The 16563-nt window shown below is 35.1% G+C and overlaps 2 protein-coding genes across 2 annotated transcripts; both read left to right on the forward strand.

Annotated features, from left to right (window-relative positions):
• Positions 1 to 664: 664 nt before the first annotated feature.
• On the forward strand, positions 665 to 8007 carry LOC100261154 (alpha-galactosidase). The gene is made up of 15 exons (XM_002268675.5): positions 665 to 984; positions 1730 to 1788; positions 1875 to 1931; positions 2017 to 2051; positions 2898 to 3001; positions 3144 to 3219; positions 3367 to 3425; positions 3520 to 3585; positions 3680 to 3763; positions 3940 to 4004; positions 4505 to 4587; positions 4695 to 4785; positions 7380 to 7429; positions 7558 to 7698; positions 7807 to 8007. The coding sequence occupies exons 1-15, from the start codon at positions 812 to 814 to the stop codon at positions 7891 to 7893; spliced, it is 1230 nt and encodes a 409-aa protein (XP_002268711.1). The 5' UTR covers positions 665 to 811; the 3' UTR covers positions 7894 to 8007.
• A 1566-nt stretch (positions 8008 to 9573) lies between these two features.
• On the forward strand, positions 9574 to 15340 carry LOC100267960 (alpha-galactosidase). Its single transcript, XM_002270974.4, has 15 exons — positions 9574 to 9761; positions 9936 to 9994; positions 10120 to 10176; positions 10261 to 10295; positions 10627 to 10730; positions 12386 to 12461; positions 12722 to 12780; positions 12886 to 12951; positions 13042 to 13125; positions 13209 to 13273; positions 13387 to 13469; positions 13560 to 13650; positions 13814 to 13863; positions 14837 to 14977; positions 15073 to 15340. The coding sequence occupies exons 1-15, from the start codon at positions 9601 to 9603 to the stop codon at positions 15157 to 15159; spliced, it is 1218 nt and encodes a 405-aa protein (XP_002271010.2). The 5' UTR covers positions 9574 to 9600; the 3' UTR covers positions 15160 to 15340.
• The last annotated feature ends 1223 nt before the right edge of the window (positions 15341 to 16563 follow it).

The following is a 16563-nucleotide window of genomic DNA, read 5'->3' on the forward strand; positions in this document are numbered from 1 at the left end:
AGTGTTGAAGGTTAGTTGTTTCCAATATGCCACTCTGTTGTCCTCTTCGCAGAGGCATGAAAAGAAACATGAAGAGCATGACATATGCTTTGATAGTTTGTCCATTTGAAAAAAGGGGATTTGTCTGACAAGGTGTCTGTCTTCACATTCTGCACCTTTGAAGCTGTTAATTCGGGAAAGCTCCATTTTTATGAGTCTGGTACAGCTCCAGGATCATGATGAATTGCCTTGAATCCTAGTTGTTTGTGTTGATGGTTTGCTTCTTGATAAAAGGTGCATGTTTTTGGGGAAGAAGATGGGAGGAAAGCAAAAGAAAAACAAAGAGTAAATGGAAATGGACAAAAGAGGAAAGTGGGGAGCTAATGAAAAGCAAGAAACGTTCACCGACACAAGTAGTAGTGAGTGTTGAGCTCACCCACTCCTGTCCTCATTTGATTCTCATTAATTTTTCTCGACCAAGACATGGAATTCTTAATTTTAAAAATGAGTCTATTTTGAAAATGCCACTTCCATCAGAGCCATGGGCCCAGCATTTTGATTTTCCTATATATATTTATTAATATATGGGTATTGAATAAATAAACGTAGATGCAAAGTGGGTTTCAACTTGTCTCTATCTCTCCCTATATATATATATAACACATGAGATACTAGTATTAGGCAAGAACCACTAGGAAAGAAGGAGAGTGGGTTTCAACGTGTCTCTATCTCTCCCTATATATATATAACACATGAGATACTAGTATTAGGCAAGAAGCATTAGGAAAGAAGGAGGGCAACCCAGAAGCAGAAGAAGAAGAAGAGTGCAGAAATGGGTGAGTCCGGCTTGCATGCGTGTGGGTTGTTTGTGCTGACTGTGATGATGGTGGTGGGGGTGGGGGCGATTTGTGGGGGAGCCCCAGGGCTTCTGAATTCTGAGTCAACAGAGACCACCAGTTGGAGGAATCTTTTGGCCAATGGCCTTGCCTGCACTCCTCAGATGGGGTATGTTTTTTCTCTCCCATCTTTCTCTCCTCTTTTCTTTGAACACAGTGGGTTGAAAATTCATGTCTCTGTTGATGCTGGGAAGTTCCCAGAGAAACAGAAGAAGACAAATAAAATTGAAAGAAAAGAAAATTCCTTCTCATTGGTTTATAGACCAATGAGAAGGAATTTTTGAACACCCAAATAAGTTAGAGAGAGAAAAAAAAATTATATTTTTGGTAAAAGAAAAGAACTTTTTTTATGGGAGAGAACCGAACGTGGTGATTATCAGTAAAAAAAATTATTTTATCTCGTCATCCTTTTAAGTTTTAACCACCAATCACCAATGGAGACTCAAATTTTGATTGTTCAATCTTCACAGAAAGAACTTGGGTCAATAACGGGCCCAATCCACCCAATTGCTGAGTTATGGACGTCACATTTTGGGCTGGGCCCAGAAAAAATCATGGGCTAGAATGTCCAAAGTTGAGTCCAACACCCAAATCCAAATAAGAAATTGGTTTATGAATAACTGTTTTCAACTTTTTATGAGAAGATACAACAAAATTTGAAGAAACATCATTTTTATAAATAGAGAAATCATAAATACGTAGATAAATTATATACATCAAGCATATCAAATAAAATCTCATACATATATAAGAGTGATTTTTATAATTTACTTGAAGCATTCACATAAAGATTTGAAATTCCCCATATTCCTTTTGTGCAATAATTTGTTTATATTTAAGTATATGATGATCAGATGGAACAGCTGGAACCATTTTGGTTGCAAGATTGATGAGAATTTGATTAAGGAAACAGGTATTTTTTTTTTTTTATAGAAAAAACATTTTCTTAATATTCCTATATATGGTTAATGGTGACATGAGATTGATGTTGTTGAACAGCTGATGCAATGGTGTCAAGTGGCCTTGCTGCATTAGGATACCATTATGTTAATTTAGGTAATATTTTTGGCTGAGGAGTCTATATATTCTTTTTTGTTTCATCCTAATTTTAATTGTTTTTTCTTCTCATATTCTGTCTCAGATGACTGTTGGGGCGAAAAGAATAGAGATTCTGACGTAATTTTCCTCCCTTCCATGTTTGTTTCTACTTTCATTTACTTTTCTCTTGCACTTTCTCCTACTCTATGTTGTGTGGGTTTGATTGCGGGTGTGGAGATGTCTAGGTGTCTCATCCTCCACACCTAAAAATTTTAAGACCCGAGGCTTGATTAAAATACACTAAAAATTTATTTCTTATTCCAAAAAAAATACATAGCATATCATAATCAATCTCCCGCATCAAAATGTCCCATGATATTACGATGCCAAATAAACACCCTTGTGATGCCAGGTAGGTTCCATACTAGGGTCACAGATAGGTTTTAATATCATTTGTAATGACTCACTTTCTTGCATGAGACGAAGATCCGATACTCATGTCATGTCAAGTACCTTGGGTGAAGTTAGAGTGTATTCATGTCATGTCAAGTACCTTGGGTGAAGTTAGAGTGTTTGGGTGTCACCCTCTAGGACTTGATTAAAAAGAATCTCACCAATGTAAACTAAAAATTTCTTCCTTATTCCAAAAAAATAATATATAGAATATCACAATCAATCTCATGCAACATGATCTTTCATGAGACTGCAAGGTCAGATAGACACCCTTTTGGTGCCAGGTAGGTTCCATACTGGAGTCACGAATCGAATTTTGCTTTGGGGCAATGGGGGATATCACAGCATGTGATGAGGATCCCATATCAATACTCATGTCATGTCGGGCACTCTAGGTGAAGTTAGAGAGTTTGGGTATCATCTATGATGTGCATTTTGGCAACAACAATAAGTTGATGACTTTCCTATGCAATGATGATAAGTGGGTTGATACTGGAACTGATTTTGGCATTCTCAAATTTTCTTTTCCAGGGGAATTTGGTTGCTAAGCATTCAACATTTCCTTCAGGCATCAAGGCTCTAGCAGATTACGTTCACAAGAAAGGGTTAAAGCTTGGAATTTATTCAGATGCAGGGTATTGCTTCAATACAATCATATATTCAGCTCTTGCATTACAGATATAGAATGATCCTTGATTAACTAAAGGCAAAATTATTTACATGACAACCCTCTATTTTTCTTTGTGACTAATTTTCATGTCTTGTATCTTGTTTTAGTACTCAAACTTGCAGTAAGACCATGCCTGGTTCACTAGGCCATGAAGAAAAAGATGCAAAAACCTTTGCCTCATGGGTAAGTTTGCTTCAATTCTTCTTCTTTGTTTTTTTTTTTATCCCAACAAACTGTTTCTGATATAATCAAGGCACAGCCATTGATTAGAGTTGCTTCTTTATCACAAGAGGAGAGAAATGCTTGTTTAAATCCATATTTTTCATACAGGAAGTCGATTACTTAAAATATGATAACTGTGAAAACACCGGTATAAGGCCTCAGGAAAGGTATCTCATTTATTTTGCCTTTGTGTTTTGACCAACTCGTAGAAGTAGTTATCCCATCATAAAATTTTATTTAAGTTACCCTGTGGATGTATAGGTACATTAAGATGAGTAAGGCTTTACTGAATTCAGGAAGATCCATATTTTTCTCCTTATGTGAATGGTAAGTCACATTTTTTCTGCAAATTGGGATAATGTTTCTTCTACTATCAGTTAAAATGTCATTTTAAGATTTCTATGCAACAATCAAAATATAGGGGACAAGAAGATCCTGCTACTTGGGCTAAGGATGTAGGAAATAGTTGGAGGACAACGGGAGACATTGAAGACAACTGGGATAGGTAATATATGTTTGGTATAATCTAATTTATAAGCAGTTCATTGCATTAGCATTCTACTGGAAATTGTTGAAAAATCAGAACTTATGCCGATAAACTAGTGTTGGTTGAAATGATTTTATGTTATAAAATTTTTATCATGTGAGGATCTGATGAGTCATGACATTTTTGTTTCTTAGCATGACATCTCGGGCAGATGAGAATGACAAATGGGCAGCGCATGCTGGCCCTGGTGGATGGAATGGTAAAAAGATAATGCAACCATCTTCTATTTTTTTTGTGAATTTAAGGCTATGTTTGGTTCCAGAAAATTTGAGGGAAAATGCGAGGGAAAGAAAATACAAAAGAAAAGTAGAAGGAAAGAAAAAATGAAGGAAAATAAAAAATAGATTAAAAGTTGATAAATTATTTTTTTTGTTACTTCAAACTCATTTTATTTATTTTAACTCATCAATATAAAGATTAAATAATTTTAAAATACATAAGTTTTTAATTAGTTTTAATTATATTTGATTTTCTTTGATATTTTTCATAGGACAACCAAATATGAGAAAATAATTTTCCTTAGCATTTTTTTTCTTTCCTTTGTACTTTCCGGGAACCAAACATAGCCTAAGTATCTGATCATTTAATGGATGATTATACTGCTTTCCTTGGCATCATTCTCCACATTCAAAAAGGTGTCTTAACTTGTTAATTTTACGACATTAATTTCCCTGATGAATTATGATTGCTGTGGACCAGATCCTGACATGCTTGAAGTAGGAAATGGTGGCATGAGGAAAGAGGAGTACCAGTCTCACTTCAGCATATGGGCATTAGCTAAAGTATCATTTAAGCTCGGTTCTTCTCATTTTATACACATTGGATTAGTCAATGACATGATAGCTTGATGTGGTCCTGTTTAGTTACTATTCTGGATTTTTTGGTGTAGGCCCCATTGTTGATTGGCTGCGATGTTCGATCAATGGATAATTCAACCTTTGAATTGCTTAGCAATAAGGAGGTTATTGCTGTCAATCAAGGTAAGATTTAAGAGTCAATATTTATGTTTGTTTACAAGGTAGCATAGAGAATATCGTAACCAAGACAGAATGTTCAGTATAGTTATTATTGAAGTCACAAATAAAATACAGAGAATATTGCTTGCTACAAGCAAAATCCCGATCAATTGCACCAAACGGGCCATGGCTGGAGTCAGCATTGTTTAGATTTTCATATCATATTTTGTATTATTCTTTGTTAGTTATGTTTTTAAGAAGCCCAACTGTGTTTAAGTTCCAACACCTGTAAGACAAAACATGTGTACAAAAAGAATCAGAGAAGGTTTGAAGTCTGCCGGCGAAGTTTGACAGGTTTGAATGAGCCTGTAATGGAGCATCTAAAGAAAGGGAGGAAAAACTTGATTATGTGGAGGGCAAAAACATCAATAATTTATCTCCTGAGGTTTAAAACCATGCATCTGTGGCAAGTTTGCATCTATTCAAACTGTTTGAGATGACATTAAAGTCCTCCAATCTATCGACTGGGCTTGGTTCTAACTTGAGCAACTGTTTGGGTGGAATCAAAATCATTGAGGAGGAAACAACCAAAATATCAACTCTGAAGAATGATGATATTTGCACAGGAAAATAAAAGTTTCAGAAGGAACCATGGACTGCTCCCTAACAAAGAGGGTTGAAGTAAGTAGTCAGTAGGTCACAGGCAGAATCAGGTTGCAAGGAATAAAACATCAAGAGATGAGGTTATTTTTCAAATTTTGTTAATGAAGGCCACATGGTACTTAGTGATTGAACTGGTCAACCATGCAAATCCAGTAGAGGGGATGGGCAAAATGTTAATTGCAAATCACTGGATCCCCTATGGTAGCCTGAATATTTATCCATTGGAAAAACTGTGATAAATTGAGTCGAACCCAGTCTTCTCGTTCTGTTGCTAACACGATATCATATGAGCCTTGAAAGGTGAAGTTGGTCCTTACTGAATTGTTGGAGCTTGATGTCATGGCCATTACAAAAGAACTCAATGCCTTGGAGAACTGAGCTTGGTTTCTTGTTCACCAACCAGGCATGAATTTTGTGGGGCGCTGATGGATTTAGATGACCAAGCTAATAGCTTATGGAAGTTTTGGGCAGTTAAAATTGTGTTTAGTTGCATTAGGATCTGATTAGATTCAAAGATTGGATTTTGATATACACCTTGTACCATTCAATTGTTCTGACAATGGCCTTGGAACTTAACTGGCTATGAAACTAATTAGATGTTAGAAATGCTCTTCTAAGCTTGGTCTACATGGAACAACATTTTGATTTGTTTTTAGAGGTGTTCACCCTATGTTTATAGACTTAGTTTGAAACGTAAAGCAAAAGTTGGGTTTGTTTATAGAAAATAACCATCCTATCCTTGTCCTGTAAAGATGGAAACAATCTCAAAGCATCGGGTTGCTCTATAGGATTCCTCCTTATCTATCTTCACCATTCCTTAGTGCTTATTCTCTCACTTGTGTGTGTAGATGACATTTACCTGATAGGAAGTGATATTGTTTTCTGCAAGAGTTTGTCAATACCATTGGCTTGCAATTTGTTACTGATTGATGCTGCATATGGGCATCATACGCATTTAACCAAAGGAGTTTCTCATTATGTTAAAGGGGCTTCTGTCTATGTTCTTCATCTAATTTGAGAAAATTCGATTGATATTTATGCCTTTTACGAGGCTAACTGAGCTAGTATTCCTCTCATACTGTGATTGGCACCCAGTTGCTCTAAATTCTGTCTCTAACATATCTCTTGGATCACTAAAAAGAAGCCAATAGCTGCTCAATCTAGTGCACAAGCAGAGTACCAATCCATGGCAGTGGCTATAGCGGAATAGCCTGAATAGACTTGAGAGGAATTTGTTCCCAAGAGTAGAGACATTAGTATTTGTATTGCTCACCCAACTAGCTTCACTCTGTTATAACCTTAATGCTCAATACATGTATATCAATTTAGTGTTTCTCTGGATATCAAGATTGATTATCCTCCTCTCCATAACTGAGTTGTACTTGGTTCTCCCATTATTCATTTTCTCTCATCTGTTCAACCAGGCAACAATCTTAAGGGGTATATAATTCGAGTTTGCTTTCTTGAATTCCAAGTCAAGCTTACATTTGTTTTTTTGTCCTCTTTAGCTTCATGGGGCATAATGAAGAAAGTTCTGTTCCAAAAGGAATGTGTAGCATGGATAATATTGCTGGAAGAAATCACTATACTGCTGGAAGAAATTATGATAGAATGTCTATTCATAAACAATTGTGTAGCTAAAGGGGCAGGGATTGGAGAGTTTATAATTCCTTTGTCCTATTGTTTAACGTTAACATTAGGAAATTCAATGCTTTCAAGACAATGAATATGTCAAAGAAATGCACTTTTATCTGAGATGCAGCCCTGAAATTTTTTATCGTCAATCTCTGCAAATTTCGTTATTTTCCATTAGCTAATAGAAGGAAATATAATCATTTGAAGGAAATATAATGAACTCGTATTGATTTGGTTGAGAGAAAAAAGAAAAAAAAGTAAAATAAAAAAAAATAAAAAAAAAAGCTCTTTTTTTTTCTAAACTTTTGTGAATGAAGCAGATGAACTTGGTGTTCAAGGGAGAAAGGTTAAGAAAGACGGGAATCTTGAGGTAACATTTCATCTGAATTTACTTTTCCAACCTTTTCTTTTTATATGTATGCTGGTTTTGAGTGTCACTCCTTTTTTCCCTAATACCAAAAGTGATCTATCAATTCTCTATGAATTAAAAAAATGTAGGTATGGGCGGGTCCTCTCTCTGATAACAAGGTGGCTGTAGTCCTTTGGAACAGAGGATCATCGCAAGCAAATATGACAGCTCATTGGTCAGATATAGGCCTCAGTCCCTCAGCTGTTGTTGATGCTCGAGACTTATGGGCTGTGAGTTTCTCTTAACTTATACAACTCTGCTCTATGTTTAATTATCCAATTATTGTGTTTTAATAATTTTTTTCCTATTTGTTTGCTTTCAATGCTTGAAATTCACAGCATTCAACTCAATCATCGGTTCAAGGACAACTTTGGGCCCAAGTGGATTCTCATGCTTGTAAAATGTATATCCTCACACCCAAGTAGGAGTTCAATGTGCTACTTACTTGGTGAAGCTACTAGTTATGTGTTCCTAGATCTTTGTGTACTTTCTATGGTTTAAAGAAGGCAATAAAGTTTTCTATGGCGGTTTATGAAACATTTCTAAACTATTGATGATGAGTTCTTGCTACTACAACCTCACACAAATACCAGGACAACAGCCTTTCTGACTTCTTTCTGTTATTTCTAAATTTTTTGACCTGTGCCAAATAGATTGGCACCTATCAGCACTCATCAGTAGCAAAATAAAAACATTACTAGGTGGCTAATCTGTTGTGGGCTTTACTACTTTTCTCTTTCCTTTGTATCTGTTGGGTTCTGCCTCTCTCTATTTGATGCATTGTCTTTTTTACGGAGGCATCTTCATCGGGAAGAAAAGCATTGGAAGCTGAGAAAGATTGTGCCCAAGATTGTTTTTATGCATATGATAGGATCGGAGCTGAAGAATCTATGAAGGAATGAAAGTACCATCAGTTTTAAGATTGAAAACCCTTGCCTTGAGTTTTATTACCTTGATCCAAGGGGTCCTGATGAGAGGGGAGAACCTGTTTTATTTCCTTCTTTTTTCTTTTATTTCATCTAAAACTGGGTGTTGAGCTAATGGAGGCCATCACTGTCGTGGGTTTGCAGTTGTGAGGTGTACCTTTTTTCACTGATAAAGGATTTCTTTTTGTTAGTTTTCAGGAGTATAAGCTACCTGCATGGAGTCATTTTCTGTAAAAAGATGTGAGCAATAGAATTATGAATTTAGCAGATGGGAACATGATATGCAAATAATGAAATCATAGTTAACGACTTAAGTTACTGTAAATAGGAGAGCAGCCAATGCCTGTTTACTGATTAGTAATTTTTAACGACCTAAACAAACATATATCCATGCTTAATAATTACTTTTTGGGATTGGGTCAGGTTGATCACTTATGAAGATCATCTCAACACCTCACTTACAGATACTTAAGCATACATAAAATGATCTTGATTTGAATGTTTCATCATCTTTATTCTCATTAACTGGTCGTGTTTAATATTAATTCAGTGTATTTGTAGGAATGACAGTCAAAATCAATTTTTTGTACATAGGATTCTTATGAGCTGAAACTCTTCTTTGGAGGATATGACCTCCAAGATTTGAGGTCATATGCTAGAGTAGCAGAGAAGGGGAAAATGGGAGAGATAAGAATATTTCATCTTGTAAAAGCCAAGTTAGTCAGAGTCATATTTCTTATTATAAGCAACAATCAGTTTATCAGTAAAATGAAAATAATGCTCATCACATCATCTTTGTATACTATTTGGATGGTTTGGCATGTAATTAGGATTCTGATTAGTGTACAAACCATAAGATAAAGACAATGATGACTTGTCATGCTGAATGGGCATATAGAGTTAAAAAAAGGAATCCTCAAGGTTCCAGAAGGAGAAGTTGGCAAAGGCATATATTACAGCAGCAAAGAATCAAAGAGAAGTGTCCAAGACATTAAATCGATAAGAATCTGGTGGAAAGTTCCATGCTTGAAACTATGAAAGGGATGAATCCAACACATTTGTTGACAAGAAGCTGATGAAGTGGTCCAGGCATGAGAATGACAAATTATGATCCATAATGTAGGCCCTTAGTCCTTTAACTTGCTTTTATCCACTATATATCACTCATCACCCTTTTCAAATTTTTCATAAGAAAGGAACAGCCTAATGGCTCATGATCAGATTTCTATTCCACTTCTCTTGTTTCTCATATGCACCCTTTCAGCTGCAACAGTCAACCATGCCACCTTGACTGGCAAATTTCGTGAAAATGGAGCAATGAAAAGGAAGCTGTTGGATAATGGTCCTGGTCAAACTCCTCAGATGGGGTAAACTTGTTCAAACTTGAGCTTCATACACCATTTGTTCTCATTATATCCTTCAATTCTTATGTTCATAAACATATGGCTTATGCTTTATGTGCCTGTACAAACACACAGACACACAAATAGATCCAGAGACATGATAAATATAAAAAATTTATTTTGTTGTATATTGTGCAGATGGAACAGTTATAATCACTTTCCTTGCAAGCTCAGTGAAGAACTAATTCACCAGACAGGTGAAGAATTACTTACAACTTAAAATTGGTTGTTCTTATCTATATATGTCCGTATTCATTATGAGTCTTCATAACTCTGTCAAAGAGGTCATTACTGATGGCTGTTTTCCCTTTTTCTAATACAGCTGATGCAATGGTTTCAACAGGCCTCTCAGCCCTCGGATACAAGTATATTAATTTGGGTATAAACTTTTATTTTGGCCATAGAAAAAAATATTCATTAACAGTAAATTTCTTTTCTAACATGAATTTCAATTTTTGAGTAGATGACTGTTGGGCTGAATTGAATAGAGACTCCAAGGTACACAAACAGACACTTACAGTTTTCGAGTTCTCTGTTGTTCTGAATCTGGTACTCTGTTGTTTCTTTTATTGTTTGCTTACCTTTTATGGGTTAAAAGAAAGGCAAAAGGAATTCGTTCCTGAATAGTTTCTTTCATGCAGGAGCTTCATAATACATTTTTTTACGATACTTAAAAGCTTAATGGCTGCAGAATAGTCTTATGTCCTGTGAATTGCATCTTGTGTTCTTTGTCATGTCTATTGCGATGAAGGATTTGAATGTGTAGCTGTAGTTATCATACATTTATTATAGAAATTTGAAACAATTGCTCATTTCTTCTTGTGTGCAGGGAAATCTAGTACCAAAAGCTTCAATTTTTCCCTCTGGTATGAAGGCTTTAGCAGATTACGTCCACAGCAAAGGGCTCAAGATTGGAATTTATGCTGATGCCGGGTATTAGTATTCTATTTTTCATGTTTTAAACCAGAAGCTGGCATGCTCATTGGTTTGCCTTTACCTAACTGTTTGTTTTGTAATGTTCTAATTCTTAATCCTCAAGTTTCCAAGATATGCCTTTCCAAAAGAGTGGTAGTTCTGGAAAAACAGGAAGATGAAAAACCTTAAAGATAGGAATACCATGATCTAATCTAATGGCATAGAATGGAATGTTATGCATTTCCCTACATTAGAGTTCTTATGGAACGACTGCTTTGTAGCCTATTGGCTTAACCAGAAGCACTTATTTGTACGTTACAAAGGAAGTCTTATCATTGAGGACATGAGCTTCTGCTTCCTATTGATTGAACAAGATGTTCTGTAAAGGTCATGTTTTGGGCATACATGATACACATGTAGCCTCTGGAAGGGAGAGGTGTGAGAAAAATCAACAACCTGATCCTTTCCTGAGTGCTTTTGCTTTACCCATGGTTTAAATGGTTAATTTATCTCGGAATGATTCAAGAATGAGGATCAATCTAACACTTAAAAAATGAATGGAATTCTTTAATGGTGCTGTCTCTTTCACTATATGCAAAACCAAATGTCTCTGACAAGTTTCATTTTGCTTTAAGTTTAGAAGCAAATGCATGGACTGTGTGGGTGATGAAAAGAAGCCTATAAATCATACCTCATGCCTCCTTCTCTGCACCCTTCTCTCCTGTCTCCAGTAAATTTGTTTGATTATTACTATAGATAATTGTTGGACCATTTCCTAATCACTAAAGGTGGTAGTTTAACATGATATTAAAGCTTTGGTTCCTAGAGGTCTTCGATTTGAACCTCTCTTTCTATTTGTTCCCCTGTTTGTTTGTGATGTTCCTTGAGGTGTTGGGTTCAAGCTTCTTTCTGCTTGTTACCCCATTTGTTTGTTTTTTATGTTCTTAGAGGTCTTGGGGTTCAAACTTCTCTCTGTTTGTTCCCTCGTTTATTTGTTTGTCATAGATTATCTGTTTCTCCTGCCTGTACATGAAAACATCCTTGGTCAATTCCCCAACAACGGGGCATCACAACATCATGAATGATAGAAGCTAGCTATGGATAGCCCACTTCTGGTGGGAGCATATCTTGTTTTTGAAATGATAGGAAACATCCTCTCTAGTAAGATGATTGAAATGTGGGCATTTTGTTGGAATAATAACTGCAGAAATGTATGGTTTTCTTTCCCTTAATATGCTTGGTGGAATTTGGCATATCTTAACCAACCTTGTGTTCTCTGAAGAGGGCTCCTTTATCTTCTAACTCAGGTGTTTTGCCTGGTTTTTGGTTCATTGTCCACCGCTGTTTTTACTTAATAATAGCAAGTGTTATCATTTATGGGTCTGCTAGACAGATTCTTGAGCTGAACCATTTACTTTCCTGGTTGGAGAGCAACATCACATTTTCAATGCAGCTCAAGGGTGTTTGGGTTCATTTCCCCGCGTTGTCTCTTTTCTCTATTTCCTTTTTCTTGTTGATTCAGTTGCCTGCATAAAAACATTAGTTTATTTCTTTGTCACTTTGAAAATGATGGAAGAGAGGAAGTACTTGTTGTGAGGGGGTGAGTAGGAAAGGAGGTGTTGGGATATATGTCATGGCTCGTAATACTAACAAGTTGTTGCTATTCTTTTTAGGACATTGACTTGCAGCAAGACAATGCCAGGGTCACTAAATTACGAGGAGCAGGATGCCAACACTTTTGCTTCTTGGGTATGTTCTATTTGTGCATATGCTAAGTCTTAAGCTAGACCAGAGTAAAATGGGGAGAGAAGAAGAGGCCCAGCTATCCTAATTTGCAAAATTAAACAAATGGTTTCTCATTTGATTTTCCCTTCTCAATAACAAGGTTCTATTTATTATCTTATGGTCCAGAGATGAATCTGGAAAATTCTCGTAATTTCTTTTGCATTGCTGAATCTGAGTCCTGATTGAACTAATTTGGTTCTCTTTTGTAATCATCTTTTCTTTAGGGAATTGACTATCTGAAGTATGATAATTGCCACAATAATGGATTGAGCCCACAAGAAAGGTGAACCAAAAATCTATAATCTGATACAAGGAGTTGATTCCATGATTTAGTTTCTACTTTTTTTAATGTTTGTAATGTATGTTGTATCATTGATTTGGATGACAGATATTCAAATATGAGCAAAGCTCTTCTCAACACAGGCAGACCCATCTTCTACTCTCTATGTGAATGGTATGCTGCTATCTCCTTCCCTCTCTCTCTGTGTACCAAGTGATCCCGTTTCTATAACAAGTTATAAAAAGATTAATTTGGTTTGTATAGGGGCCAGGACAACCCTGCAACATGGGCAAGTAGTATTGGAAACAGTTGGAGAACAACTGGAGACATTAAAGATACTTGGGAGAGGTAAAAATACCTAGTCCGACTTCTATAATAGCTTAGGTGTTGATCGCGCTAATAGAAAAATGTTGTCAACTTTCTTTGGACAGTATGACATCGCATGCTGACCTTAATGATGTGTGGGCATCTTATGCTGGACCTGGTGGATGGAATGGTTATGCTGATAATCCCTTACAATTCAAGGCTTTAACTGCTATTCATTTCTGATAAATAACAAGACATGAAATCTAATTGCGCTGTAAATTGTCATTTGTGGCTCTATTTTAGACCCAGACATGCTTGAAGTAGGCAATGGAGGAATGTCAACAGAGGAGTACCGCTCTCACTTTAGCATCTGGGCTTTAGCAAAGGTACTAGAACTACAGCCTGTTCTCAAGGATTATGCTTAAACTTGTAAAACCATGATCAACCCTGGATATTGTTCTTTGGGATCGGCTTAGGCCCCACTTCTTATTGGGTGCGACATTAGGTCCATGGATAATGAAACGTTTGAGTTGCTAAGCAACAAGGAGGTTATTGAGGTTAATCAAGGTATTAACATAACCATGCCATCATTTCTTTTTCTGTTTACATTTTGTCAAATCTAGTGTCATCACCATTACTACTAGCATGTATGACGAGTTTGCCTTCAGAGGAAAGGTACAATAAGTATAATTTTCGGTTTTAACTGCTCTTAATCTAAATGGTGTAACAGATAAGCTTGGGGCTCAAGGGAAAAAAGTAAAGAAGACTGGAGATCTAGAGGTATATTGTTTTTTTGTACCTTTGGGACTGCTAACCATCAATGTTGCAACATGCCATGCATTAAACAACCGTTTTTTTCCTAAAAACTTAAGGCTATGTTTGGTTCTTGGAAAATGTGAACGAAAGAAAATAAAGAGGAAAGGTGAAAACAAAGAAAAAAAAAGATTTAAAGTCAATAAATTATTTTTAGATATTACTTCAAACTCATTTAACTTAGTTTAACTCTTTGATATAAAGATTAAATAATTTGAAAATATATAAATTTTTAACTAATCTTAATTATATTTGATTTTCATTAGTATTTTTTGTAAAATAATCAAACATGAGAAAACCATTTTCTTTAACATTTTTTTTTCCTTAGTACTTTCTAAGAACTAAACATAACCTAAGTTTTTCAACTTTGAATCCATAATGCATATCATACTCTTAACACTCTCCCTTTACATGTGGCCTCATATTTGTTGTGGGACAGACCTTCAATTAACTAGAGCTAGGCCTCATACCTGTTGTGAGAGGCATAGAGGCCAATTAACCATAAATCTAATATAATGTTGCAGCTGAATAGACAACATTTAACCACAGCTGTAATACCATGTTAAACTATCAAGTTTCATAAATTTTGTGATCATAGATAATTAGGCAGATAAATAATGGGGGAGGACCAGTCTCAGGTTAGCTAAAGCTTTGATACCATGTTGAATAAAAACTATTCCTAAAAGTTTTAATTATTAGGAATTGGCATCACACTGTATATCATGCTCTAATACTGCATGTGTTTTTTTTTTTTTTTCTCATTTGTAACTTATGGACTGAATTCCCTACATTGTCCAATGACAACCAACCAAACCCAACTTTAATATGCTAATATGCTTATTTCTGTTCATGTAACAATATCCAATAAAATCAATCTTTAGTAAAGATGGGCTTAGAGCATGAAGGTTTCTTTACGCTTATTTCCTATGAGAATGTGCAGGTTTGGTCTGGTCCCCTCAGTGACAATAGGGTGGCAGTGGTCCTGTGGAATAGAGAATCTTCTGAGGCAACGATAATTGCAGATTGGAGCGATATTGGGCTGAATTCATCAGCAGTTGTTGATGCTCGGGACTTATGGACGGTATGACCCCAAGAACTAGCAAACAAGTGAAAGTTTGATGGAATTTTCATGCCTAATATTATTCTAACACATGATTATGTCGATTGTATTTGCAGCATTCAACTATATACTCAATTCGACATCAACTCAAGGCAACTGTTGAAGCTCATGCTTGCAAGATGTATGCTCTCACACCACATTAAAATTTGACTTAAGTCCGTATGAGATTACGCTACTAAAGGCTAGAGCGTTTGTTGTTGTAGTTATGTAAGTTCTCATTGCTATAAAAATATATTTTGGCACACCTGCCATCCTAATATTATCATGAGAATTCCCCATCCATTCGGTACTTTGTGATATGCTACCGTTTTGTACGTACCAACAAAATTTATGAGGGTTTTTCTAGTTTCTTGAATCTTAGTCATTCTAACCTTCATAAAAGGTGACATCTTTGAATTATGTATACACATTTTGAAGTTAAAAAGATTGTGTTCAAGACAGATAATATCTACACAACATATACAGGTCATGACGGGTGATGTCACAGTCAATTCTCGATTGAAAAATATATGGAGTTAAGTACATAAGAGCCTGTTTGGGTGTATGGTTTAAAAACGGTTTTCTGTTTTTAAAAACTGAAAACTATTTTAAAAAAAAATTTAACACTGTTTGACCATTGCTCTCAATAAACAATTTTTAAAAACAAAGTGAAATATAAAATAATTTTTAAGAACAAGTATGAGTTGTTTTCACCAATTTTTAAAAACAAAAGGAAAAAATAGGTTTGTTTGACCATGTTTCCTGAGACCTGTTTTTTAAAAACTATTTTTAAGTTAAAATAAGTGTCAAAAAACATGGTCAAACGGGTCCTAACTTTTTAAAAATCACGAGAGGAATGGGCTCAAAGCACAAACCTATAATATAGGTCATAACATGTTTCTTTTCATTTTCTTGTCTATTTGAGGAATAACTTATCCTTCATTTTACATCTAAATTCTAGATGAAAAACTTTTTTTTCCATGGAGTCATTACCTTATCAATGAAGCTTTCAAGTTGAATTAATAACTTAATATGATATTTGAGCTTTGATTAATTAAATATTTTGAGTTTTGAGTCTTTTATGTGTTTATTCCCCCATCCATTTATCTCTAAATTATAATACATGATCTATCTTTTTACACAAATTATAATGTTACATTTATTTATATCAAGGTATAGCTAATATATTGTAGAATCACTTTATATAATTTAAGTCCCTTGATAGCTTTAGACCATTCACTTTTTACTAAAACGAGCCAAAACTAAACCAAATTAAGGTTAAGGGTTAGTTTGGGAATTGCAAATTTTAAAAACACAAATTGATAAATTATTGAAAGTAGTTATTTGATAAAAGTTTGAGATATTTTCAAATGTTTTTTATAAAGTATGCTGAGAAATAATTGAAAATACAAAAATATTTTAAAAGATTTTATATTATGCTTAAATACTTAATACTTTCATCAATAATAAACGGAGAAAACAATTTTTTTTTTTTCATATTTGAGTTTTAAACAAAATTTGTATTCACAAAAATGATTGAGAATTATTTAAAAATTATTTTTAAAAGC

The sequence above is a fragment of the Vitis vinifera genome, chromosome 10, assembly GCF_030704535.1.
Source record: "Vitis vinifera cultivar Pinot Noir 40024 chromosome 10, ASM3070453v1".
NCBI classification, from domain to species: domain Eukaryota; kingdom Viridiplantae; phylum Streptophyta; class Magnoliopsida; order Vitales; family Vitaceae; genus Vitis; species Vitis vinifera.